Raw genomic sequence first — 27,500 nt, forward strand, 5'->3', positions numbered from 1 at the left:
GCGAGAGACAAGAAGGCGGTACCGTTACTACCCCGAAAAAAAGGCGTGTGCGTATGCGCCCGAAAAACAACAGCAAAAAAAAAGTTGAAAAATATTCAATTCAATTCAATCAACCAAACATGGACAGACAGACGTACAGACAGTGGTCCAGTGTGGTTGTGAAGAAAAAAATTGAAAAAAAATTCGCATACATAACACATGAAAAAAGGCGGGCGCTTTACGCTCACCCGCCATACACACACACATGTGTGAATTGAATTCTACAACTGTATCGTGTGTGTTTGATTTGGCTTGAAATGAAATGAATGAATCCCCTCTCATCAGATGAAAAAAAGAGAGAGAAAGAGAGTGAGAAAAGAGTCAATAGACTTATTGGACTGTGTTCGTTCGTTTTCACAAATTGTCGAACACTGTATCTCTGTGTGTTGTTGAAACATTCGATTTGATTATCATTTGAAATCTGGACTAAGAATGATTCTCATCGTACATACATACAGCACAACAAAGGGCTTTTCTGTTTTATTCAATTTTTTGATTGATTGAATGTTCTGTGCATATTTTACCTTTGATTCGTTTTATGTTTTGATTAAATATTGGTGGTTGATTGATCGCATCTTTATTTATTGTGTAATTAAAATTTCACAATCATACTGAATCCTTTTTCAAAATTTAATTAATTTATTGTTATTAAGTAACGATTATGATGATCATCTTGATATGTGACTTTAACAGATTTTTTTCCTGTTCTGTGAATCTCTTGTGAATGATTTGTCTTCATTGAGTGAAATCGATTGACAATGGAAGGTTCAAATCCATTATTACCACCTCAATCATCAACAACATCAGCATTTGGTATTGGTGGTGGTGGTGGTAATAGTTCTACGTCTTCAAATGGTACATTAGCACGTTTAGGTGGTCGACCAATTCCTGGACCATTTGCACATTTTGGATCACCAATAGCGCCATATACAATGCCAAGTTTTATGGCTACGGGTCTAGGTGCTCAACAACAACAACAATCTGCTACAGCCGTAGCGGCAGCAGCCGCAGCAATGGCTGCTAATCATCCAGCTCATCAGGCAATGTTTCCCAATGATCATTCATTTCAATCAACATTAGCATCAATGGCTGCTTATTCATTTGATTCATTATTAAGTGCTAATTTCAATCAATTCGCTAATCTTCTAATGATGAATCCATCAATGGCTACACATCATCATCAAAATGCAGCGGCTGCTGCCGCAGCCGCCGCTGCACTAGGTTTACAACCACCATCCGCATTGATTGGTGCAGCATTTGCAGCTGCCGCATCAAATTCATCGACATCAACAACTGCAACAACTACATCATCACCGGTATCAACATCGACGACAACTATAAATCATCATCCACCACCAGTGTTGACGAATAATAATAATCATCTCAATAATAATCATCATCATCATAATCATAATTCATCATCACCGCATTCAACATCATCATCATCACCCGGAAGTTATGCTCGACATCGTGATCTATTGATTGGTGGTAATGTGAAAGATAATATGATGATAGCCACTGTGATGAACAATACAAATACGGCGGCAACTTCAATTTCAACAAATCCTACGACAACGACAACACTATCAATGCAAACAAATAGTAATAGTAATAATAATAATAAAAATATTCACACCCATAATGCAACGCCTAATAAAGGAACCAATCGTAAAGGTACTTAAAACGATTTCGCCTTTCTTTTTTAATATCTAATATTATCAATGACATATGGTTTTGGCCATTATCTAAAAATATCGATCATTCTACAAGATGGTAATGATTTCTGACCCAATATTGAATAAATGAATTGTACAGGTCTTTTGAGCTCACTTTATTCAATTCAGAAAAAAAGATGTTAATGCATAAAAGATGAGGCATCGATTAGTTGATGATGATCATTTTGTCTGAATGATAATCAGATCTATGATGATGATAGAAATGTATCATTATTTAACCGCATATTGACCATAATCATCATCAACATCATCATTATCTCAATAATGACTATGGTGAATGTTATATGATTATGATTTTGTTTGTTTAAATTCAAACATTAATGTTCATCCTTGTTGTTATACTAAAAATTTATTTAGTACATAATTTATCTGCCATATTATTAATGATTTATTTGTTTTCTCAACAAATAAATATTAGTTTTTCATTATGAATTCCGGATTTGAATGAGATATATGAAAAAAAATATTAAGATCATGTTATCATCACCTTTTATTTATAATTTTTTTCTTGTTGAATAATGCTTCCACAAGAAGATCCTTTACATCTCTTTTTTTCATGTTATTGTTTTCAATATTCTTCTAATGGAAAAAATCCATTTAATTACCAACGATTATCATTTGGTTTAAATTTTTTTTTCATTCTCTCTTTAGCTTGTTAACTAATAGTTTGTAATTGGCACTTTGATTGAGATGTCGTGCACAAATAATGTATCCTTGTTTTGTGCTTGTTTTTTTACAAAAAAAAACAACAACTATGAACCACACATTACATTATCATCATTGACATAATGTGTGGTTTGATGTATGATGAATAAAAGAAAAAAAAGCAGCTTTTATAACAATGAAATGTAACAACTTTTGTTTTTTGTTTTTTTTTTTTTTTTTTTTGGATCATTATTATCACCCTGTTAAGAGTTATTTTTTGTTTTGTCTCATACTTGACCATGATGGCTATGGATATTCGTAATAGAATTGTTGAATAATAATAGTGTATCATAATCAACGACGAAAAAGAATATTATTTTAAGTCCATCCTTTTTCTATTCATATCATTTTTTTTCTCCATTCTCATGATTCAACAAACAAATGATTTATGGATATGGCCGTTATGATGATGATGATGATTATTATTATTATACCTAAATAGAAAACTCTTTGCAAATTATTTGCAACCACCCAGCTTTTCACATATAAAGGAAGGAAGGAGAGAGAGAGAGAAAAAAAAAAGATAGCAAATGATATATAGTCAATGTCCACGAGTTTTGCTGTTTCTGGATCAAACGATAGAATAAAATGGGAAAAAATCCGTATAGGATATAGAAATGGAATTTATTTTAATTTTGAGCAAATAAAACAAAACAAACGCGCGTTCATCATCGTCATCATCATTATGGCTGAATGCCTGGTTGAATGAATAAATGTCTCTCATTTGGAATTCGAATCACAATTTTTCTCTGTTTTTTTTTGTTTTCAGTTTGTTCGTTTTTTTTATTACTTTGAGTGAATTGTGTGACGATATGTATCAGAAAAATATGTAGGTATATGTGATGGTTAGTTAGTTAGTAGTCAATACTCGTTTCATTCATTCTTTCTTTTTTTCTCTCACTGATTCTTGTCTGAGTCTGTTTGTGCCTGATTCCGAAATGGCGGTTTTTACTTGTTATTGTTTTTTTTTCTCCAATTTCCTGCCACAATTTTTTTCGAAAATAGAATTTTCACGATTGTTGTTAATGTTTAAATTAACCATTCGTGTGTGTGGGGGGTGTATATATCATCCAAAAGTTTTATCATCATTTAGTCTAACGATCTAGGATGAAATTTTGATAAAAATTTGCATTTCATCATAAATAAATACTATATAAAATGATTTTATATGAATTTCAAATCATTAATTTCTTTCTGCTATAGTGTTACCATAATTCTTGGCTACCGTTTATTATGATTATTCAGGCGAATGAAAAGTTTTTTGTTTTCTTCTTTACTCTGACCAGTATAGAATAATTATCTTTTTGTCGTTTTTATTCTAATAAATTTGCATGATTTTTGAAAGTGACATTTTTTGGTCATCAAATAATATAACATTAATGATGATGAAGTGTTGATTGTGACGAATCATGAGCGAAAAAAATGTTTTTTTTTTTGAATAATATTCATTCAAGATTTTTTCAGTTTATAAAATCAAATGAAAAAAGTAATTTTGTTTTGATAATCCATCTGTCATTGATTTTCTATAAATTCAACTTTTAATTTGTTTGATTGTAGAAAATATTTTTGGAAAATACTCTGAATGATTGAATGATAGATTTTAGTGTGTGTGTGTGGACAGGTAAATTATCAACACATTTAATTGCAGATGATATTGTCAACAATTTCTACACATTTATGTTAAGGTGTGAAAGATGAATTAGTTTTTTTTTCGTTCATAATTTTCTCAGAACGGTTGGCTGACTGACGGGCTGCTGCTGATTCAGGTTGGTGACCATGATTAATTGATTAAAATGTATTAAGCATTCGGTCACTAGCCGCTAGATATGTCAGGTCATTGGACAGTCAGCCATTTTTGGAACTGTTTTCAAAGGTAAAAAAATATGCGGAAACCCTATGTGTCGGAGGTCATTTTATGTTGACCATTATTAATTTTTCACCATTCACCTGAATGATGATGATGACAAAAATTATGAACAAACAAAAACACCTACAACTTTTGTATGAATCAAGAAAATAAGAATGAAAAAAACAAAAAAAAACAAAATTATCTATTTTTCTTGCTTTGGTTAAGAAGGACTTGAATTTCAACAACCAAATTTTATGAACATATAATTAAATTTTCTTCAAATTTTATAATTCTCTTCAAAATAAATTTTTCATTTTTTTTTGAACAACACGACGATGACGATGATGATGGATTTTTATTTTTTTTTTTTGGTTTCTGGTGGTGGTGTAAGTTGTGAGAGCGAGACCCCATCATAATCTTCATTTTGTATCATTTATCATTTTTTTTCATTTCTGTTTTCTTTGGGAAACGAAAAAATTATCGTCCCTTCAACACATTTTGTGGTTGAATCTCTACTACCAAGCTATTTAGTTAGGTTTAAAATTATCTTATTGTTAGTAAGAAAAAAAAATTTCTAAGAACAAAAAACTTACAAATATCAATTAATTAATGGGGAAGTATACCAATGAAAAATGAATCGTCAATCTTAATGTGAATGAAATACCAGATGACAATATTCTTTTTCTCTGGAATTTTCTCTTTTTTAATTTAAAAATCGATAACGAAATTGTACAACAAGAAAAAGAAAAATCTGAACAAAAGTGAAAAGTGAATATTAAAAAAAAATCCAATCTGAATTTTCCCTGACAATAATTAAAATTATATAAGGGTAAGATTCCGAAAAAATGTCTATATGGTACGTGATTCATTTTAATGATTTGCGATTCATTTATTCAATTCAGAGGGAATAGGGGTTGTTTGTTGTTTCTGTCCTAAAGGACGACTAATTTTAATTACAATTATCTAATTGACTTTTTTCTCTCTGTCTCTTTGTTTCCTGTGCAAAAATATATAGAAAAAGAAACGTAAAAAAAGTCATATACGAAAAAAAAAGTTAAAGGAGTTGTTTTTAAAGTACGGAGAGACAAAAAAATAATGAAAACTTGTTTGGCACTAATTAAATTAATTGTTGTAGTTTTTTTTTCGTTACTTGCTTGCCTGAATTTAAAAAAAAACTCGAAACTGAAACTATTTATGAAGCTGAATGATTGTCAAATTCAATGATTTCTTTCTTTCTTCTTTTTTTTTCTGATTTACATTCATTAATTTTTTTTTCTTTTTATATGTGAATTCAATTCAAATTGATCTTGGAAATTTTTTCCATTGTTTTAAGTTTTTTTTGTTTTGTTTTATTCGTCTTATATGTACTTATAGTTTGACATTTGTGATTTGGGTTGTGTGCCACTCCTTAGAATAATACATACCAAACACGCAAATCTTTTTTTTCAATGATAATGTGATGATGATGATGATGACCAGGATAAACCATATGTATTTGTCACCAGATCTCATACTTATATTTGATGATAGCCAATCAGCCATTTCACATTCACATCACACTCATTCTTTCATTAAAAGCAATAAACAACAACAACAACAGCAACAAAGGTAGCCAGGAAAAAATCCATCCTATATTTATAGATGACAGATGTGTGTGGGTGAGGTGTTGTCACCCAACCAATCAGCCAACCACAATTGTCATCATCATCATCATATCGTGATTGTTCACCAAAAAAAAAGCTTCAAGCTTAATTCGTCAATGAAAAAAATTTCTCACCGATTTTACAAACTGAATTCACTTAAAACATTAGTTAACTTCTGCTTTTTTGTGTGATAAGTAACATCTGCAGCAAAAAGGATGGGTCAAGTTAAATCCGGTTTAACTAGCAATCATATTTTATCATTATTAGTATTTTTTTGACCAATTTGCGAAAAAATCATAATTAGTATTGCGTACATCAATCATCATTTTTTATGATTCGAATTGAATTCTTTGGCAAAAATTTATTATTAACTTCATTCGATTTATTGTGCATTGATTGTAAATCGATTGATTCGAATATTTTCAATATTTTTTTTAATTTGTTTTATTTCTTTCTGTGCAATATTGAAAAAAAACAAATCAATTTTTCGTTGTGATTGAGGTGAAAAAAAAAATTTTTACCTTGAATGAACACACACAATCATATTGATTTATTCAGAAAATATCCTTTTTTTTGTATAAAGGTGTTCCTTATGTGTGTTGAAGGACGACAAACACTATTTGGGACGTGTTCAATTTCAATTTTTCAATAATCATTTTGTTTCATCATTTTGATTCATTGTTTTTTTTTTTTTTTGGTCTTTCTTCGATGATTATGAATTGAATTGAACTCAAACTTTGTTGTTAACTGTTGATTCTCTTTATACGAATTTGTGAATCATTTTTTTGATTACGTTCGTTGAATAGTATTGTTTGCCATCACATACACACACAATGCTATTACTTTGTTTTTTCAAGCTAAATATTAATTGATTTTATTATCATCATTATCATCATTATTGTCTTTGTTGTTCATTTCATTTCATTATTGTTTCTCATGATAATGATTATTATTATTTTAGTACTATGTACGAAGGCAATAAACACACACCTCTTATTGCCTCCGCCTATATTCGACAATTGAATTTTTTTCCATTTCTTTTTTTTCATTGTTTATTTTTTTGTTTTTGTTTATTCCATTCTATTGTTTATATGAATCATTATCATTATTTGATGATGATGATGATTTTTTTCCATCAAGATTCAATTGGATTTTTTTTTCGTTGCTTGACAATTAAATATTGGTGCAAACATTGAAAAAAGAAAAAGAAAAATCGTCAACTTTGAATCTTTTTTTTTCATTTCATTGTTTTTGTTGCAAATTAATGAATGTTTCAATTGCAACATTCAATTTGGGAAGAACAAAACAAAACAAAAACCGATCGTGATATTGACTAATTATAAAAAAAAGGTCTTTCATTCGGTTTGTATATGTACCCTATACCTTTGTTGTGTCGATTTTGTCAATTCTATCTGTGTGTATCGGTTTTTTGTTTTGTTTTGTTTCATTTTTCTAAAATTTAATTAGCTTTGAATTGAATGGCTTTAAGGTAATAATGTGTGTGTGTGTGTGGTTATTGGACTTGGATATACACGGTTGATCGGTTATTCGATTGATTCATTGACTGATTGATTTTTTCATTTACTGTTGATTTATTCTTCATTTTTTTTGTCTTTTGTTGGCAATGCTTTTGCCAAGTTTTTAATATATTGATGAATAAATATGAAAAGCGAAGAAAAAAATCATTTCCCATTATTCATTTTTCTAATATTTTCTTCGTTGAAAATGTGGTTCATCATGTTGATGATCAGGTGAGGATCATCATCATCATCATTTTAATTAATTAATCGGTGAATGAACCGGGGGAGATTCAATTTTTTATGGGCGAAGTTTTCTAGTTTATTTCTTCGTTCAACAATATTTTTTTCACAATTAGTTTATCATTATTGGATAAAGTGTAAATGAGTATTACTTGTGTAAAGATTGTGTATGTTTTTAAGAAAAAAAATAGAATCTTTTCTTAAATAGTTTTTCCAAATGCAAAATTCTATAAGTGTTATGATCACCCCACAAAAAAACGGCCAGATTTTTAGTTTCTCGGTCAATTCTATTGCTTGTTTTGGCTTTCGTCTTTCGGTTAACATCTCAATTATGTTTTTTGTTGAATGATTCCGATACAGCAACATTGTTATCGCATCGATAATAATTTGTCTAGTTTTTTTTTGATTCATTCGTTCGTTTAGCACATTCACGTTTATGACTAGCAAAGCAAAACAAAATTATTTTGCAGATGCTATTGATCCGATTAGCTGTTTTTTTTTTTTTTTGTTTCTGCTTATTTTTGATCACGATTTTTCAATTAAAAACGATCGAACAAACGATAGGGCGCTTTAAAATCTTTCAGTTTTTGTTTTGTTTTTGGTGTTCAACTATAGACCGTGTCAGCATGGTGTATTTTATGTTGGTGGTGGCTAAAAAACAAATTGAAACAAAAACGATTGACATGTCTTTAGATTTTAGATATAAATCTATAGTGATCGATAGTAATCAATTATAAGGTAAAGAAAGAAAAAAAGTTGTTTTTTATTTCTGTTTGCTGAACAAATCGAATCAATCGATGAAGATGTCATCTCATTTTGGATTCTTTTTTTACTATAAATATTACAATATGCAATGAATGGAATGAAAAATGATCTTTGATATTTTAATTTACAAAACTTTAAACAATTTTAATTCCAATTATTCACATTTTTTTTGTTGCTTTTTTTTGGTAAACAGGTAGCAATAATAATAAAGAGAATACAACAAAAAATGGTCGAAATTCTGGTCAAAATAATCATGATACAACAACGATGAATAATAGCCGCCGTAATAGTCAACAACAAAAACAACAGCAAAAATCATTACCAAAATTGATTCCATTATCCGAAATGTCCATACGAGCAACTAGTCCAACATTGTCCGATACATCAATCGATACATCATCATTATGTAATAATCGTCATAATACATTTAATAGTATAATGGATAAATATCACAATAATAATAATAATAATAATAATAATAATGATTCAGCATCATCGACAGCAAATGATCTTGATATTTGTATGTCACCAGATATACTTTCATCTGATGATCATGATCATGATATAAACATGTCTAATAATAATGATGATAATCTAATCGGCAATAATCATAATCATTCGATTAATAATAATCATCATCATCGTAATGGTGGTACATCAAGTTCATTATCACGTCGTAGTTCTTCACCAAGTATGGCCAGTGATTGTGGTAGTGATGATGAAGAAAATTCACGAGATAGTAAACGTCGTCGTACACGTACGAATTTTAATGGCTGGCAATTGGAAGAATTGGAAAAAGCATTTGAAGCAAGTCATTATCCGGATGTGTTTATGCGTGAAGCATTGGCAATGCGTTTAGATTTGGTCGAATCACGAGTACAGGTACAGGTGCCATATAAATATATTTTTCATTCTTTTTTAACTTTTCTTTATTACAATAAACGAATTCCCGTACAAATGACAATTTAATTAACCACTGTCTAATTCTATTCATATATTATTATATATAATTATTTTCAATGTAATCAGATTGACTCATCATCATCATCATCGTAATCATGATGATCATCTTTGATAAAAATCATGAGATATTTTGGAAATTAATTCAGGTCAACCAATGATATTGTTGATGATAATTTAATGATGATATTATGTTTGTTTGTTTGTTTGTTTGTTGATTTCTAAGAAAGAAAAAACTTGATGATTGAGGCTTGAATATTATCATTTTCCACTTACCTTTACAATTTTATTCAATTCAATGATGATTCAATTGTGGAATGTGTACATTTGTATTTCGTTTTTTTTATTTTGTAGATTGTAATTACATTGTTATTGATTGTACTATTAAAATGCGATCAACTTTTTTTTTCTGTTGCTGTGTACAACAAACAAATAGACACAAAAATGAAAAACCTCAGCCAAATAGTTATATGTCAAATTCATTCTACCTTGAATCGATATTTGTCTATGGTAACATTGAAACCAGAAACAAAATCAATGATGATGATGATAGAAAATGACTTTATTTTCATTTTATACAATATATAACTCTATTTCTTTTAGTTTGTTGTGTATCAATCAGTTTTTTTTGCTTTTCTGGCCACTGATTTTGAATTGAATCTCATTCTTAGATCAATTTCTTTGCATTTTTTTTTCTCGATCGATTGATCGATGTGTCCACCACACCACATACATTTCTGGTGTGTTTGTGTTTGATATTCCGTTTATTCCAATCAATTGCATTCATTTGTGTCGGTGAGTTACAAAAGTCGCGACAGGTCGCGCCACAAAAAAAAATATGAATTGAATGAATGACACCACCTACTTTTTACCAAAGAATTTTTTTTTCATCTATATTACCTTTTCAATCTAACCGAATGATGACTGATGACGATGATGATGATGATGTTGAAGTCTGACAAACATACTCGAATAACTTAATTCATAAATACAGATAGATTTGTGATTTGATGGATCGATCTTTAATTTCTATTTTCAAAGTCACACAATAACAATCAAACATGGACTAACAAAAAAAAAGAGAGTTTCTTTTTTGTTTTGTCCCTCCTGTCGAATTACACAGCAGCAGCAATAATGTTGTAGTTTTTTTTTCATTTGTGTTTGATTTTTGTTATCAATTCGTTACTTGAACTGAAAGATTTGAAGAAAAAAACACCGCGATACTAATAAGAGATCGAATATATATTTTTTCGGGTATAATTCAATACGAATCCAATCAATCAGAGCTAAAAATTTAACTGAAATAAATTCGGGGAAAGAATCAAGAGACACGAGTCCCATTGATGGTCATTTTTTTGTCATTGCTTCAATAAGGGTGAAAACATACATACATGGGTCATTGTCATATGATCGATTTGTTGTTGTTATTTATGTCATTATCATATATACACCTAAACAAAAGGTAGAGGGCAAAATGTTTGTTTCTTCTTGTTATTATTATTATTATTGGTCAGAGGGCATGATCATTTCGATACATTTTTCGTATCAGATCCTAATATGGTGTCAAATATATGGTTGTAAAAATATAAAGGCGAATCGAATTAGCGAATTGAATATATTTTTGGTAATGATGATGATTGATAAGGATTTTTTTTACCAAAGAAAAGAGTATAGATGTTTTTTTATTCACAAACCAAAAATTTCGAATTCATTCACTTTATCTGTCTAAATATTATTTTTCGGTGTGTGACAGAGAGAAAAAATGAACCGTAAATTTCATTTGATTAATTCATAGAAAAACAACAATAAATGATGCATGAAAACATGTTACGAAATAAAAATGTTGAATTTTTTAGAAAAAAAAATTTCAAAATTTCAAATTAAAAAAGATCGATTTATTTTTTCTGTAACTATTCAACTGATTTATTGGAAATACAAAAATAAAATTCCTGCTAAATGTTTGGCCATAAATCAACACAATACATTATTATTTGCCTCGAAAATTATCATTCGAAACAATGTTTTTTCTTTGTTTCAATAATAGGCGAAAATTGCTATTTAAAAAACAAAACGATGATAATAAGTGTATGGTGAACATTGATAAACATTATAGTCGACGACGACAATAATCATATGAGAACAAACAAAACAAAACAAAAAACCTATTGGAAAAATTGATTCAAATTATATGGTAAATTTTAATAACAAAATTTGAACCTTTTTTTTCGCTCGTCCTGATCATATTTGAGACAGGAATTATTGCCGATTGGATTTTTCTTTTCATCATTAAAAGACGAAAGAAAAAAAATGATTTGCATACATTTCCAATTTACAAAATTTAAACATTCGTTTCATCTTATTTTCATATACAAACAAATAATTATCGTACAGAATATGCAGAAGAAAATTCATGTTTGTGTGGAGTGTGAACAGCCGGTTTTTTTGTTTGATTTGCAAATTGATTCATGTTTTTCAAGTTTAAATTCAGATTTTTAACCAGAAAAATTTTCTTGTTATCAATATGATGTGTGAATAAGATCATACTAAATAATCTGTTCTTGCATTATGAACTAACGACAATTTGCACATCCAATTTTCACCTTTGAAAACTTTTGAATGAATGAATGATCGATACACATCAATATCGTAAGGTGTTGATTGCATGCGTATGAATGATTGGCACCGGTCAAACTGAAAGCAAGATGTTTTTTTTCGATAAATTTCACCTTTGTTTTGTTGTTTATGATGATGATGATGCCTGACCTCTTTCTTTCGATTTATAGATGATTGTTGCTTGTTTTTGTTTTACCAATCAAACATTCATTTTTGGATTCCGATTAGAATCAACTGCAAATGTAAATATTTGCTTAGCACATATGACATGCCCATAATATATTTGCATTCGTTATGATTTTAGATCGATGATGATGATCATCATCATCATGATCATCCTGATCGTACAGTCCGAATGAAGATCGAAGTCCATTTACCTGTCTATTTCGTTTTTTTTCTTATCTCAAAAATTCATTCAATTTAATTCAATTCAATTCAATCAGTTGTTGTTCAATGTTGTAGTCATTTTTTAATGATGATGACGGAATGAAAAACAAAAACAAAAAAATGAAATGAAATTTCAGCCTAGCCTGATGATGTTGATGATGTTTAATGACAATCATAATGATGATTTATTATCGAAATTGTTGTTGAAAAAAAATGAAATAAAAGTATAATGATGATGAAAACAGGAGAATGAAAAAACAATGACGCATCTACTACTTGAATGTTTTATCCATTGGCAAATAGCAGTAGTAGCTATTATGATAATTATCGTGGCAAACGGAAAAAACATCTTGATGATGATGATAACGATGTGATCCACCCAATCAAATATGTACATGCTACAAAATAGACGAATTGATTTAAATTAAAGTTGATTAATTTAATCTTTAATTGATTATTATGAATTTTTATCATCATCATCATCACAACCCTAATAGAAAATAATTCGACAAAAAAAAAGATTATTGGCTTGAAGCAAGCTTAATTTTTTTTTCTTTATAATTTTGGTTGATCGTTCAGCAAATTGAACTAATCATCAACTAATCGACGACTAATTGGATGAATTCAACGACTGATCATTGATGGATGACTGACTGACTGACTGACTGATTGATACAATCAATTTAGTCTATCCTGAGAAATTAGCTAAAACAAGGCGAAGCAAGACATATTTTCTCATTTCTTGAGAATGAAATCAATTTAACCAAAAAAAAATTATTACGAATACTAACCATTATAAAAGACATGCAGAGATTTTTGAAAAAACCAACAACGGAAAAATTGAAATACAAGCAAACAATTGTTTTTTACGTTGTATACACCGCACTGGAAAAAAAATCAAGCGACATAATACAGCATCGGAAAGAGAATCTCATTGAATTTAACGAGCAAAAGAGATAATTAGCCTTAAATGATGATGATGATGATGATAGCCACATGGTTTTATTTTGCGTTAAAAATTCTTCTTCTTTGTCTTGAACTCATAATTTATTTTGCTCATTTCTCTTTTTTTCATCGTTTTTCTTTCAAATGTCCAAGCCCTATTATTAGCAGCAATTACACTCATCATCATCATCATCATCACAATTTTAACTTGAATTCTTTTCTACCTTTCTATTTATGATGAAGTATACATTGTTTCACAGTGGCGATGTGTTTGCAAACAAACAAAAAAAAATTTCCTTATAAATTTTGCGTAGAAAAATGGCTCTAATCTTCTCAGCAGCAGCAACAGCAACCTTTACCTTGGAATATACAGTGAACATAGAGATTTTCGTTTGGAAGGCATCAATTTTCATCATTAATTTGTTGTGTACTCAAACTATCATCATTATTATTATCTGGTTAGATTTATATTCAATCATGGATTCAGGTTCCAGAGTCTAGACCTAATTAATTTTATTCGACTTTAAAGCGAAAGACGTGCGTCTTTGTGTGTGTGTGTGTGTGTTTGTGAGTTATGTATGTATCTGAATCATCGTCTTCAAAATAATAATTATTATTATTTAACTAATTGAAAGTCGAATTTTCTTTTCTGTTTTTATTTTGTGGAATCAATTTTTTTTCTTAAGTTTTCATCAAGACACTGTTTTTGATGATGATAATTGAGCTATGACGGTCGACCAATATACCCTACCCAAAGATTATCAAACGATTATCATCATAATGATAATGATGATGATAATAATGATGTTGAAAATTGATTCCCATATGAAAAGCCCTTGCGGCTAGATACTCAATGATCTAATTTTTTGTTTTGTTTTTGTTTTCATCATCAAACCAACAAAAAAATTGATTTAAATTATCGTATATTGAAAATTTAAATTGTCAATATATAAATATAAGTTAAAAATTGATTCGAATAGGCCAATTATTAGTAATGATTAAAATGAATTAGTTTGATCAATAGTTGAAGAGCCTTGTGGCAAATATAATTTTTTCATTTCATTCGTTAACTGTTTGTGTGTGGTAATTGAGACACACACACACACACACAAATTGAGAATCCAGTTTAATTTAGTTTTTTTGATCATTTGATCAAGCAAAAAAAATGGACAAAATATTTAAATGAAAAAACAACACGTTCATGCTATGCAAATATCAATAATATTTTATGTTTTTTGTATACAAAGTCCAAAACGAAATAAAACAAAAACAAAACAAAAAAATTGTTGTTTTTATTATTATTTATGCAGAGATCATCATATCACAACATATCAATTTGTTGATGATCATAATATACAATATTGAATTGAAAAAAAATGGTGTGATATATAGTTAGATTCGTGATAATTTTCCAATATATTTCATTTTCATGTTTTACTGTTGTTGTTGTTGTTTTTATGAATTTCAATATCCATATCATGGAATAGATATTTCGTTTGTTTTTTTCAATCTGTTAATCAAATCTATAGTTTTTTTTTGATAAACATGACCAACCAAATGGTCATTGAATGATGATGTTGATGATTCTCGTTTTACCAATTTTTTTTTCAATTGGAAAACAATTTTTTTCTCGCTATTGCAATTCTATTAAATATGATGGATTTATTATTTCGATATTAGTTTGGCTCAGATTTAATTAACACATCTTCACACAGACAAAAAAAAATGTTGGTTGGACAGCTGGTTGTTTGGTCCATTTCTAATTTCATTTTTTTCCATCCACTCTATCTATTATATCGATCATTGTCATTGAAATAATTGGAAATTATGTATCAATTTTGAACCAAAAAATAAGAAAAAATGTTTATATGAATGAATAGATGAACTTAAATTTTTCTTTTTCGGTTTTCATTCATTTGATTTTGGTATGGTTTCAATTATAATTTATATCACACACACACACACATACACAGGATGAAGAAAAATCCAATTGAATTGAATGGTAAATCTTTTTCTTTCCCTCTCTTTCTCTATCTCTTTCAATTTCAGTTTGTTATTTATCATTTTTTTTCTTTTGATCATTCCAATTTACAAATGTGTGATGTATCTGTGTGTGTATGTAATGTTTAAATGAATGAAGTGATCACGATCAAAAATTCGAATAACGAAGGATTCATCAATTAAACATCACACGCACATAGACACACACACAGACATTATTGAGAACATCATCATCATGTTTGTTAGTTGTGTGAATACTTACGATACTCAAAACAACTACCCAAAATGGTTGTTTCTGTGTGCGTTTACAGGTAAAATTTATGGCAATCTCCAAATCCTGTGTGTGTTTGACGAAATAAAATCGAAATTTTTTTTTACAAGGCAAGAATAGAATTGAATGAAATGTATAGAAAAAAAGGTGCGAGATATGTGGCAGTTGATAATGTGTGAATGATGATGATGATGATGATGATATTGGTGTTGGGAGTGCCCAGGTGATATTGACATATTGAATATTTGGATGCCGCCGCCGTTTGATATACATCCACGCAAAAAAAATCATACAACAATTGGCCCTGATTATTTTTGTTTTTGGTAGATGTTAGTGGTGATATCTTCATTTGTTATTTGTTCGCCTGATTTTAATTTGATGAAATTCTTTCTTTTCTTTTTTTTTGTTTGGTTTATCCAGGCTTGTCATGTCCATATGTTCAGGTGTCGGCCAGATTTTTGTTTTGTTTTGTTTTTGATGTTCTATTAGATGTAGTAGATAACAGCTACTGCTGCTTTGCTAATTAATTAAAATTTTGCACATATTTTTGTTGTTGTTGTTGCTTAAATTTGGTTTCAATTTGATTTGATTCATTCATTTGAAAAAAATGATTCGGTTATTTTTGTTTTCCTCTACCATAAAAAATAATAGATAATTTTTTCATGTAATGAATTTTTTAAATTAAATTTCACACAACACAAATAATAACATTCACAGGTGAAGGAATTTCTTTTTTTTTTTATTACATGGTAATTATGGTTTGTTTGAGATTTTTTTTTTGCTATTGAAAAACTTGATCATATCATTCGTAGTTGTTATTGATTAACGCACAATCAATGCATAAAAGATGTATTAGGATGTCAATCATGGATATCGTGTGAATCATATTTTTGGATTGACAATTTTTCGTTTTGTTGATTGAAAAAGTTTATTATTTACCAAGATCAATGGCTAATTTGACCGAGACAATGATTATGATGTATGTTTAAGTTGATTGAATTTGTTTTGTTGTTGTTGTTGTTGTTGTTATGATGATAGTTAATTATTACTTTATCCATATGTTTCTTAGTCAAATCAATCATTTATATGTATGTGTAGAAAGAAAATTCAGTCTTAATTTAGGAAAAGCAATTTGGTAAAATACATTTATCTTATTCATGCACTCTGTTCATTCCTCTATCATCGTTTTAGCCAGAACGATCAGAAATAACAACAAAAAATAACTTACAAAAAAAGTTAATTAATTCTTTAACGCTTAGAAATTAATTAACAATTTTGTTCTTGTCATCATCATCATTCTGGAGTCTTCTTTTTTCAATCTATGAAAAATTGAAAAAAACGATTGATGATGATGATGATGATCAACACCATCAAAATGAAAAACAACAACAAAAACAAGGATAAAAATTTGGTTGCATTCAAAATACCTGATTATCTTGACCATGATGATGGTAGTTTTTTTCAACAAAGCAAAAAAACCATCGATTCCCATTATCACCATGACTATTGCCAAATCATTCAGCCAATGAACCGAAGACCACAAGCCACAATGAAGTGAAAATTGGCCCCGTTTGCAATTAATTAAATTTGGGTGCGTGTGCTTTCTGAATAAGCTTTTCTGCTGACTGTGTGATCGTATGTTCATCCATTTTTTTCCAATTCATCTTCGAAAGAATCATGATCAAGATGGTGAGCCATATACGAAAAAAAAAGAAAAGAAAATCCGTTTCAATTATAATCTTTCTTATCTTATTTGATGAAGGAATATTTTTCAGATTTGTTCAATATATAACAAGTCTATTAACTTTTTTTTTAAAAAAAAGAGAAGGTAAACTTGCTGTCGATTATCTCTGATTTCTTCGTTTGAAGTATCGCGACTTGCCATACACAAGCAACAACAACACCACTGACAGTGAATAAAACCAGCAAGCAAATGGAAATAAAATCGTGATAGCCAAACACACAGCCGGTATATCTGTAATTTCATTTCATTTCATTTAGATTCAATTCAATTCAGACTTTTACAAAATGAAAGGCTATTTTCGATATGATCTAAATTCATTCAACTTTAAATTCAACATTGTATTTTTTTTATTGATGATCCAGGATTGAGGAAAAAATAATGTAGAAATGTGGTTTTCGACCTTTATCAATCCAAATCAATCAATAATTAATATGAAAACAAAAAAAAATTGTAATTATTATTAATTTTTAGCTTTGAGATATATTTTTGGAAGTAATACTTTTCTAATGAATGATGATCCATTTGTCTATTTGAACACACACACACACACAACAACCGAACGGACGCCATAATTAAATACACTACTAAAAAAATACATAGGGTTAATTAGTAATTTATTATTACTATGGCGACTAAATCCTAATGATAATAATGATGATTGTGTGTGTGTGTGTTTCATCATAATCATAATTATTATTATTATTATCATCATCATTAATTTGTTAGACCGATATAATAATTATTGATAATGATGATGATGATGTCAACGCGCGGTCGTCACAACCGAATTAAATGAAACAAACCCTTAATACTTTAAGGTAATTTCTATTATCAATCGTTACAGAATATCCCGGTTTTTTTTACCTCGGTTGTTGCTTTGTCTTGTATGGAGATCCAAATTTCAAATTCATTTCCATTACATTTTGATGATCTAATCTGATCACTGCAAATATGTAACTGCAGTATGTTTTTTGTTGTTGTTGTTTTGTTTTATAATTATAATTAGATTCATCATCAGAAACGAAAAATTTTCTTTTTTTTTGGGTATGGCATTCAATATATTATTTTTAGAAAGATAATAATTAACTCTGCCCTAGTCGTTTTTGTGTGTGTGTTTTTTTTTCTGATTCTAGAATTGTAATTGACCTGAAAAGAAAAATAATTTTACATTTTTTTTCTGTTAAGCTTAGAATTCATTTTCATTTTATTACGCTTGATTTGGTATTTTAATTAATAAAATTGATATGAAACGAATATATTAAATGAATGAATGAATGAAGTAATCATTTGATTAGTGTTGATCCATTTGAATTAATTTTTTTTTTCTATTTCGATATTATCGTTGATTTTCTTCGTTCTTTCAAGCAGAAGCAATTCTTACTGTTTGTTTGTCTGTGTGTGTGTCCTGCTGCTGAAATGGTCATAAATCAGTTGTGTGTGTGACCTTTTCAACAACAACCATTCTTATGTGATTCTGATGGAATTTTTTTTTGGTATTCGTATCATTGTATACGTATATCAATGATGTGTAAATTATTACACATAAAGCTCATGTGATGATGATGATTATTATCTTGAAGAAAGCTCAACTTAAATCTCAATTAAGATAATGATTTATATATCAAATCGAAAAACAAAATTTGGTGAAAATCTAATCATCGTCCATGGATAATAAATATGATTCTGACCTTTTTTTTAATATATCGATGATGTGCCACAAATTTGTTTGTGTCTGAATATGAAATGTCAAAGGTTACCGAATTTTTTTGTTTCTTCTTCTTTCAACACTAACAAATAAATATTCTTATTACATTAAGACTAACAAATTTTTTTTTGCATTTTTAGTTTGACTGATGATCTGCTTTTTTTTAATATTCGTTATTTTTTCTGGTCTGCTTTTTGTTAAATTCATGTGTGTCAAGATTTAAGAATTATTTTTCTTTCTTTTTTTTCATACAAAATGTTTAGAACATGAATAAGCCAGTAAAAAAGGCGTGTCATTTATATATAAGTTATTTATTATGGTGGTGGTGGTGACAGTTTATTTTTTTCATTTTATTTTTGAAAAAAGCCACCACATAAGATCAGAAAAAAATGATGGTTGCTATAGAGTTTTGATGATCTATAGTTGTGACTTGAATGATAGTGTATTTGATTCTGATTTAAGTCGTGGCTTATGAATCCGATTTTATTTTAGTTATTTTGCTTGTTATTCTTTGTTGATCTTTCCATTTGAATTTTTCTTGATTTTAAAAAATTCCAATGAATCATTTGCGAAAAGTTTTGTTTTTTTTCAATTTGGTTATCAAATTTATAAAATAGATGATGATGATGATGAAGCTTACGTTAATGTGATGATGATGTTCATTTAGTCATTATCATACACGCCTTGGCCATTTAGAATGATTTTTTTTCTTCTTCGTTGTTATAATAAACCAGTATTATTAAGCATTTATATGTTGTGTGTGGTATTTTACCACAACACAGATTGGCTTCTGTTTGTGAATGTATATATTCATTTCATTTGAATGGCTTGTTTAATTAAGATTTCTTCATCAAATAATACTTTAGTTTGATTAGTTTAGTTTCTGATGAAATTATTGATTTATTTTTTGTTGTTGAAAATTATAAACAAATTGATGAAATTTTTCAAATTATTCGAAATTCAGTTTTGAAATAGAATTGCCAATCAAATATCTTTATTACCAGCAAAGTTGATTGATTTTTGTCTAATAGATTTGATATTCTTTCTTTCGGTAATTTCAAACAAATTAATGATGGTAATTTTTTTCTAGAATTGTCATTCGTTAGAATCTCATTTATAAAACAAAAGTTTGATTGTATCCAATTACTTTTATGGCAAAATAAAAAAATTATTTTTTTTCATTTCGATTTGACGATCAATAGTAGACATTCGAAAATACATTGTTAACTGTGAACCAACACAAATCGATTCAAGAATTTTATTGAGGAAATTCCTTTTGCAAATAAAAAAAATGGAAAATTTAATTGTATTTTTAACTAGAAATTCAAGAATTCTTCTTATTTCTAACTTAAATTTGAAATTTTTTTTATTTTTGGGGAAAAAATTTTTTGTTGAAATAAATGTAACTCATTTGAATGATCAATAATTTACTAAAAACTGAAAATTCCATTTATTTAAAGAATCGGATATCATTGCAAGGTAATCAGAATATTAAAAACATTTAAATTGCAAATTTTGGTCCAATGAAATAAAAATTAAAGTTTGTTGTTTTCTCTCTCTCTCCTATCCATTTATTTATTGATAATGATAATGATGATGATGATGATGAAGTAATAAATGAGATCCAGTTATTATTGTTGGCCATTATCATTTTAATACTTATAATAATAATGATTTACCTCCACCTTTATACCAATCAATTATGATGATGATCTTTTAAATTGATGAAATCTATCTTATTCTTTTTTTTCAGAATAAAAATGATTATACCCTTATGGTTGAATAGGTTTTTTTAAATCGATTTTTTCCTATCGATTTTTTATCCATCTATCCATTTATTTATTTCAACTATATTTGATGATGATGATAATAATTTAGGTGTAGTAAATATTATTATTATCATTATTAAGATACGGTCAGTACATTTTTTTCCAAATCATAATGGTAAAGTGGTGAAAAAACTGATGATGTCCAATGCATAAACAAAATATAAATCAATACAAATCATATCACAGAATGTGAAATTGAAAAAAATGATTCAATTTGAAAAATTTTCAATTCTATTTTTTTTAAACAAAGTTTTTGTCTAAAATTTATCGACTAATTCAGTTAGAAATTAAAAAAATTGCATGCATTTGAGCAATTAATTTTAATTATTTTACTTTTCTCTATTCTATAACACATTTTTTCTATTTTGATCGATTTTTTTTCTTGTTTGTCATTTTTTTTGGAAGGGGTTGAAATCCTTCATCATGATATAACAATATTCATTTTTTATGAACCTGATTTTTCTCATTTTCATTCGGAAAAAAAATCAAAATGGAAAACGTTTGTTGTTTGTGTCAGAATCTGTGTGTCAAACTTGAAATAAACAAAATTGATGATTACAATCAAATTCTTTTTTTGTTTGTTGCCATTCATATCTCTCCAGAGATTTTGACCATCAAAAAAAAATTCATTTTATTCGTTTATCGAAAACTGATTCACTCATTATATTCATTGATTTTATCCTGTTATATCTGATCGAATGTGTTTTATTCTCTGGTATCTAAGGATTATACCCAATCTTTTATTTGTGATCAAATACGACAGATGTTTGGTTTTTATGATTTTGTCATTCATAATAAATTTCTATAATTTTTGCAATGATAACAATATGGTTTTACCCGATTATTCATACACCTTTTGGTTCTAAATTTATTTTTTATTTTCAATTTATAATTGAATTCATCATTTTGATTTTTTATTTCGCGTATTGCAAATAAATGCTACAACAACAACAAAAAAAGTTACTCAGTCAATTTTTATTCGGGTTGAAAATTATGTAACCGATTTTTGTTATTTTTTGCACTACATATATCGCACATAGATGATATGTCAAAAAATGAATGTTTTTATGGTTTTACAATGCTGATTTCAAAGATTCGTCATCATCATAAAGTTTTTTTCCTTGTTTTTTCCATTTATATTTGAACCACCATAAACCCATTTTGATAATTATCTTGTTACAGAATTTTCGTTTCGTTCGAATCTCTTTATACCCTTGTTGTTGTTGTTGCTGCTGATGATATACACAACAAACCAGAAACTTTTCACATCCTATTCAGTTTTTTTTCTGGTCATGGTCTATGATGAGGTCCCTGGAGAAGATTTATACTCATTAAATACATTGCTTTAACCACGAACCAAAAACAGAAAAATGTTTTTACAATGTTCAGTTTTTTTTATTTGAAAATGAAATAAAATGAATTTTTTTTTTGCTTTCCATTTTGATTTTCTATATAAATGACCAAATTGGGACGAATTTGATTTTATTATTTTGGATTTTTCTTGTTGATGTTTGATAAAAATAGTGTTCATCGTTGAATATGATAAGCAATAGTCATTAATATTTTCTTTTCGATATTTGCATCATTCCTGTACCTTGATATATGTAAAGATCATAAACGATACGATTAATGATAATGATGATGATGGTCGAGTTTGAAAATTCCATCAATTTTTTTTCCTCTTTTGATTTGAATTCAATCAAATAACTTGAAAAAATAGATACCAAATTACTAATGATGATCATTATTACAAAATAATAAATAAGCCAGACATCGATCATTATCATTATCAAAAAACTGACAAATACAATTGTATCGTGTCATTTATTCACATGTATGTATTTAATGAAAATCTTCCTATTGTAATTTTTTCAAAATATAACAATAATCAAATCTTGATGATGCTAATGATGTTTGTTTGACGAATCAAAAGCGGATCCATTGTTGTGTGATGAATAAAATGGGTGCGTTTTTTTTGTTGGTCTTATGATCATAATGGGTATGGTTAAGGTGGTTTAGGTGTCAACAACAACAACAATCATCATCATCATCGTTTCTATTATCAGAAGTTTTTCTTTTTGATTTTAAACTGAAAAAATAAATTATTGTTCCAATTTCCTTAAGTTGATGATGATGATTGTTTATTTGGTCATTTGAGTTATATCTACTATTAAATGTTCATCATGATTTGGAAAAAAAGAACCACTTTTTTCAATTTTTGGTTCATCATTTTATTTTACCAAAAAAAAACAACAACACAAAAATGTAAACCCTCATTGTTCATCACCTGCACGTCTTTCCTGTTGACCTGACTCTTGTCGTCTATTCCATAACATTATGAATGTTTTTTTCTTTCTAATTCTGGTTTTATTGGTTTGAGGCTGTGGAAATGGATTTCCATTAATCAATTTTCACTGACAATCATAGTCACATAAAATATCCAATAAGCATTCGTAAATAAATATGTTTTTGTGTTATTGTATAATAAATAGAGAAAGAAAAAGAGAGAGGGTAATTAGTTGAATTATAATTAGATGTTTCACATACAGAAAAAAATTTTATTTACTCATCGAATGACTGAATGATAATGATTATAATAATAATTTCAACAACAACAACGATAACAATGATGACAATTCAAGTAGTTAATGGTAGTTGTTCATTTTTTTAGATGATTTCCAAACCGATTTTTTAATGATTATTTTATCCAATTTTTCCAGTACCTGTATTGAATTACAACAGTTCCAAAAACACAAACCAGCTCGTGTGTGTTGATGTGTGTGCGTGTGTTTGTGTGTGAATGTAAGAAAAAAAAGTTTCAATGACCAATGACAAATAATTGATGACCATAATGAAAATCGAACTTATAATTATGTCAAATTTTATACAATGATTATGATTATGATTCTCATTTTTTTTGAATATAACTGAAATCACGTAATTTTTTTTTCTTTTTGATTATCAAACATGTACCGTTCTTTTTTTTTCAATTGATTTTCTAATAGAAATCAATTGAAAATATACGTTGTTCATAATAATATCTTGATTCATCGATTAAAAGTTTTTTTTTGATTGAATTTTGGTGAGGAAACGTAAAAACAATTACCTTACTCACTCTCAGGTTAATTTTCTTTGCCATTTTAATGTCGTTGCCATAACAGTTAATTATTTTGTTGAGGAAAAATAATTATAATTATTTTTTTATAATTAAAAAAATCATTTCAAATTGATTTATAATCCGAAATAAACTTGAATTTTTATTTCCCCTTTTTTTCAATTTATTAGTCGATGTATCATTTGGAAACGGTTTTTTTCAATATTTATTGTTTTAATCATTAAATTATTTCTTCAAAAAAACTTCCTCTATTTGTTGTCTTCTGTTTAATTTGCTTCATACAATGACAAGAGATGATTTAACGATTGATTAATTATGAGCTTAATTTGGCAAAGACTTTTAGACTTAATGATCATCATCATCATTTTTCTTTCTTTGAAATTTTTCATCTATAATGGGCAAAAAGAAATATAAACTTTATTCTGAATCCAGAATTACATCGTAATAACCATCTGCTAAAATGATATTTTTTGTTTTACTGCAATAATAATAATAATCATTATAATTTGTATATATGGCTAGACTTTTTTGTATCAAATAAACAAATGATTGGTAATTGGAAATCGATTTATTCATATTGTATTTCAAATTTGATGATCAATAATATTTTTTTCTCTGTAAAAAAATAGAAACTCTAATATCGTTTATAAATATTATTATTATTTAAATGATTGATTTATAATTAAGAATTAAATTCCATTTGAAATTCGACATAGGGGAAAAAAGTTGATCAGAATAAATTATTCTTGGTTTTTGAATACCTTCAACTTTATTCATTTCAAATGTATAGATAAAAGGAAACTTTAAACGATTTTATCATTGTTTGAATAAAGTCTACACATACAGAATAAATCGAAAATTGAACAATTTTTTTTGATAGAAAAATGGAATTGAATTGTAGGAAATTGCAAATATTGATGATGAGAATTATCTTCAATGTTGTATCGACAGATTTGCGTGATTCGATCATATTAACCAATTGATGATGACGGGATAGGCCAATAATGATGATGATAATAATAATAATCGACCGAATCGAACTTAAAATACAAACACGAGAAAAAAATGAATCAAATACAGACAACTTGAGGGAGGGGGTAGAAATAGCCAAAATAGCTTCCAATTCCATTTGTATTATTGGCTATTATTATGTTTTGAATTGAAAATTCGTTGTTGAAACAAGATGAGAATGAGAGGGTGGTGGTTATCTTCCTGTGTGTGTGTCTGTTCGTGTTTGAAGATGATTTCATTCAATTCAATTCACACAATTTTTTGGGAATTTTTCAATCAAATGATGATAATTTGATCTTTTCATTCATAGTGGTGGATTTAATTAACAGAAAATAAGTACATCTGAAAAGATTGGCCTTCTGCTATTTTAATAAATGTAGTTTTTGACTATATTTTTGTATTTCTTTCAAGAATTTACCATTCGTGTTTCGTCAATTGAAAAAATCGTTGTATTTATTTCTTTCCTATAATAATCGCTGACACATTAGTTATAAAATAAAATTTTGAAAAACTAAAAAAATGAACTTAGATGACTTTTTTATTCTTATATTACTTCTGATTACTTCAAATTTTATTAACTTTTTTTTTTGTTTTTTTTTCAAATGGTTCAGGTGTGGTTTCAAAATCGACGTGCAAAATGGCGTAAACGTGAAAACACGAAAAAAGGTAAACATTTTGTTGATGTTTTTTTTTGGCTTCTCAAACATGATAATAATCGTTTTCTATTGAATTTCTTGAATTCTTATTTAATCTTAATCTTATTCTTTTAATTTACCACAGGACCAGGAAGGCCAGCGCATAATGCACATCCGCAATCATGTAGTGGTGAACCAATACCGCCAGATGAGGTTGTAAAACGTGATCGAGATAAAAAGGAAAAAAAATTGAAAAAACAATTGGAACGACAGGCCAAACGTTTATTGCAATCGAAAAATAAACCCGGTGTTAACACTGCCACATTAGCTGAGGCAATACAACAAACATTGTGCGAGATGCGTTGTCTAAATATTTATGCAAAAGAGCCGGAAACTTTGATTGGCGGTGAATTGTTCGCCCTGTTAGTTGATGCATTGACCACCGACGGGTGTAATGAGATTCTAAAAAATGTATTCGAAAATCGTATGAATATTCAATCGAAAAAATCAACATCATCATCATCATCATCGCCGTCATCTTCTATCAACTTTAGTAATTTCAATGCCGCAGCAGCAGCGGCAGCCGCTGCTGCTGCTGTAGCTGCTGCGGCCAATATGAATGGATCGAAAGCTGGTCTGACCGCTAATGGTAATTCACCGAATAGCTATTCTGCTTCATCTAATGTTCATCATCATACAAATCGTCATTATCATCTTCAGCAACAACAACAAGAAACAACCAAAACGAATCCGTTTTCGATTGATAATCTTCTATCATCGCGTCATGTATCCGGTTCATTATTTTCGGCAGCAGCAGCGGCAGCAGCTGCAGCTGCTGCCGCATCGATTACACAACCTGCCGGGTTTTTAGTCAAATCAAATAATCATAATGGAATCATGTCTATTGATATCGAAAATAATATGAACAAAAAGGATTATGAGGAATTTGATGATGAGATTATCGACGACGATGATGTCGATGATGACCGTATTGTAAGTGATGATGATGATAATCTAGGTGGCAATGATGTAGTCGATGATGATGATGATGATGATGAAAATGATGCCATCTCAAATTGTTCATATCGATCCAATAATTCCGATGGAACGGCTTTATTATCACCGAAAAAAAACAACATTAATGATAGCCATAATCATTCTCATCTTGATAATAATGAAAATGATGAACAAATGGAGCATAAAAATCAAAGACGATCACAACGAATGAGCAATGAATCTTCATCACCATTGGCATTAGCATCAAGTGATGATGATAATAATAAAAAAGAACAGTGCAATCCAACTGATCTCAGCATTATAAAAAATGGACAACATTCACCATCAAAATCACCGGTGCTTGAATTATTGGATGATGATAAAAAATATGAAAAAAATAATTCAACGATGACCAACGTATTCATCAACGATTAATCCAATTTAATTCTATCATATCGTCATCAGAAATCTATCAACATTTACAATTATCTTGGATAACGAATATCGACCGGATTGTTATTTTACTTTGATTCCACAATTGCACATTGCACATATAAATTTCAAAAATAAATTAAGCATAATACACATACATAAATGTCTCTCTTTCTCTTTCCACCACTAACTAGATAATCATTTATATGTATCAATCATATTGATTGTTTGATTGATGTGAAAAACAGAAAACGATTCTTTTATTCTTCACCTTTCCACTGTTATTGTTGTTATTATTAATATTATTAACTCCACCCATTCTTATTTACTCCATTTAGAAGCAATAATTGATTCTCTAT

General features: G+C 28.4%; 1 protein-coding gene across 1 annotated transcript; it reads left to right on the plus strand.

The window, feature by feature from the left end:
* The first annotated feature begins 328 nt into the window (after positions 1–328).
* On the plus strand, positions 329–27,494 carry LOC113791850 (uncharacterized). The gene is made up of 4 exons (XM_027341685.2): positions 329–1,713; positions 8,691–9,379; positions 25,690–25,744; positions 25,859–27,494. The coding sequence occupies exons 1-4, from the start codon at positions 798–800 to the stop codon at positions 27,142–27,144; spliced, it is 2,946 nt and encodes a 981-aa protein (XP_027197486.2). The 5' UTR covers positions 329–797; the 3' UTR covers positions 27,145–27,494.
* Positions 27,495–27,500: the final 6 nt, after the last annotated feature.

Source organism: Dermatophagoides pteronyssinus, unplaced genomic scaffold (genome assembly GCF_027571235.1).
Source record: "Dermatophagoides pteronyssinus isolate colony J.1.1.1.1 unplaced genomic scaffold, Derpt_VIB-CSIC_2022.12 sq0061, whole genome shotgun sequence".
NCBI classification, from domain to species: domain Eukaryota; kingdom Metazoa; phylum Arthropoda; class Arachnida; order Sarcoptiformes; family Pyroglyphidae; genus Dermatophagoides; species Dermatophagoides pteronyssinus.